The sequence below is a fragment of the Mus pahari genome, chromosome 1, assembly GCF_900095145.1.
Source record: "Mus pahari chromosome 1, PAHARI_EIJ_v1.1, whole genome shotgun sequence".
Taxonomy (NCBI): domain Eukaryota; kingdom Metazoa; phylum Chordata; class Mammalia; order Rodentia; family Muridae; genus Mus; species Mus pahari.
This window is the reverse complement of record NC_034590.1, coordinates 151,609,825-151,612,506: the sequence shown is the minus strand read 5'-3', so window position 1 is coordinate 151,612,506 and position 2,682 is coordinate 151,609,825. Positions and strand designations below refer to the sequence as shown.

The following is a 2,682-nucleotide window of genomic DNA, read 5'->3' as shown; positions in this document are numbered from 1 at the left end:
GGCAGGGGCAGGGGCAGGGGCAGGGGCAGGGGCAGGGGCAGGGGCAGAGACAAGTGGATCTCTTTGAGTTCAAGGTCTCCAAAGAGAGTTCCAGGACAGCCAGGACTGTTACGTTAAGATACCCCATCTGACACAAAAAAGAATTATTAAAATAGTCATAAATTTAGGAATGAGTCAGTGGGGCACAGAAAAACTTGGAGTGGGGAGAAGAAGGGTTAAAATTGTGTGTGTGTGTGTGTGTGTGTGTGTGTGTATTACTAGTTTATGAAAATAAAAAAAAAACAAAAATTGGTTAAAAGAAGAAAGGAAAAGGCATTTTGTCCTGAGGAAAGGAAGGAAAGGAAAGAGATCAGAACAGTGCAAACATACAATCAGTTGTTAGGTCTATGTTAATTACTTACTCATAAATATATTTTCTATGTTTGTTAATGCAGAATCAGAATTATACAGCATCAGTGACTTATCAGTTGCATGTCCCTTTTAGGAAGAAGAGCTTGTATTGGAGAAGGTCTGGCCCGCATGGAGATGTTTCTAATCCTGACCAACATCTTACAGCATTTTACTTTAAAACCTCTGGTCAAACCAGAGGACATTGACACGAACCCAGTTCAAACTGGTTTATTGTCTGTTCCTCCACCCTATGAGCTCTGTTTCATTCCAGTCTGAAGCTGTGTGACTATTGTGAAGTATGTTGTTCCCTTGATTTCTTTCTCAGCCCATTAATTGTTTGTATATGGAAGGGTTACTGATTTTTTTGAGTTAATTTTTTATATAGACACTTTGACGAAGGTGTTCATCAGCTATAGGAATTCCTTGGTAGAATTTTTTTGGGGTGCTTATGTACACGATCATATCATCCACAAATAGTAATACTTTGACTTCTTTCCAGTTTGTATTTTCTTAATCTCCTTTGGTTGTCTTATTGTTCTAGAGAAAACTTTTAAGTAATATGTTGAATAGATATTGACAGAGTGGACAGATGTGTCTTATCCCTGATTTTAGTGAGGTTGCTTAAGGGCTCTTCATTTAACTTGATGTTGGCTATTGGCTTGCTGTATATTGTCTTTATTATGTTTAGGTATGTGCCTTGTATCCTTGATCTCTCCAAGACTTTTATTATGAAGAGGTGTTGTGTAGCCATCCAGAAGCCAAGGATGAACTGGGTTTACCTGCAAGGAGGGCTGGAAATGAAAAAGAGGAGGGGAGTGAAAGAAGAATGAAGACAAGACAAGGTTCTGATCAAGGCTCCAAGTTTAGTATTCAGCACTTATAGTTATATAGGGAAAGTCCACAAAACCAATCCTTTTTTTTTTTTTGAAAAGCAAGGTCAGCAGGCAGTCTAATCTTCTAAGTTCCTATGTGAACTTTCATGTGCACCCAAGGCAGATGACTCTACCAAGGTTGATATGGTCCATTGTGGCAAGTGCCCAAGGTCTGTTCGTCAAGGCTGGAAAAAACCTGCTTAAGGCTGGGAAAGCCACAATTCTCCCCTTTTTGTTTTTAAAAGATGAATAGTACCAGTTGCTGGATGGAGGCACAAGATTTACTTGTTTTCTATAATCCTGTCTAGGGTAAAGAGTGGCCAGTTGACTGTGCCTGTCTTAGGTCGGTGTCTATATTACTCCTTCTTACCCACCATGGAGATCAAACATAGCATTGATATATGTCTCTGTCTTAGGTAGATAGGAGCTCTAGAATACTCTTACCCATCTCTGACTACTGGCCTTCTATAGAACACTCTTTACCATTCAGACCAAAGCCACGAAAGACATAAGAATATGCACTCAATGCATTTCTTCATAGAGATGAATAACTGCCATGGTGAATAGCTGAGCTTGCTGAAAACAATCCTGTATTGAGGTAACCAATCTGTTTAAGATACAAGGTCCAAAAGTTAAAAGCAACGAAATTATAATTAATGGTCCAAGTAACGTAGAAATTAAAGTTGTAAGCCATGGGGGAAGTGGAGAACCAAGATTCAAACCATCCTTGATTCTGTTCTTTTTCACTTTTCCTTTTGATTAGTCCTTCTCAAACTTTAGCCATAGAATCCTTTACTACTTCTGAATGATCTATGTAAAAGCAACATTCTTTGTGGAGGGCTGCACATAGTCTTCCTTGTTGAAGGAATAAAAGAGCAATCCCTCTCCTGTCTTGAAGGACTACCTCAGATGAGGAGGTCAGAGATTCTTGCAAATGGGAAATCAAGGTTTCTATCCTTTTTGTTTTGTTTTGTTTTTCGAGACAGGGTTTCTCTGTGTAGCCTTGGCTGTCCTGGATCTCACTTTGTAGACCAGGCTGGCCTCAAACTCAGAAATCCGCCTGCCTCTGCCTCCCAAGTGCTGGGACTAAAGGCGAGCGCCACCATGCCCGGCTCTGTCCTTTCTATATCTGTATCTATTGCTATTCTAAGGAGCTAATGATTTTTTCTTTGCAAAACCAGGGCAGAAGCACCAGTAGCTGCTCCTCCCACACTCAGAGAGTTCCTTGGCATCCAAATTTTAAAATAAAAAGCATAATTTAAATAATTTTGTGGTGCACAGGGATATAATTCCCCCTTTTTTTATTTTATGAGGATATTGTTTTAAAGTTCCATGGGCCTGTTTCACAATACCTATACTATAGGATAATAAGGAAATATGAGTAATATCTATTTGTCATAGTTTATTAGGTATGAGTCTT

General features: G+C 39.3%; 1 protein-coding gene across 1 annotated transcript in view; it reads left to right on the top strand.

The window, feature by feature from the left end:
- The window catches only part of LOC110323738 (cytochrome P450 2C70), a 27,930-nt gene extending 25,638 nt beyond the window's left edge, over positions 1–2,292 (top strand). Inside the window, exon 9 of the mRNA XM_021201110.2 lies at positions 485–2,292. Within this exon, the coding sequence (XP_021056769.1) occupies positions 485–666 (182 nt within the window). The 3' untranslated portion in view covers positions 667–2,292. The remainder of the gene's footprint in view (positions 1–484) is intronic.
- The last annotated feature ends 390 nt before the right edge of the window (positions 2,293–2,682 follow it).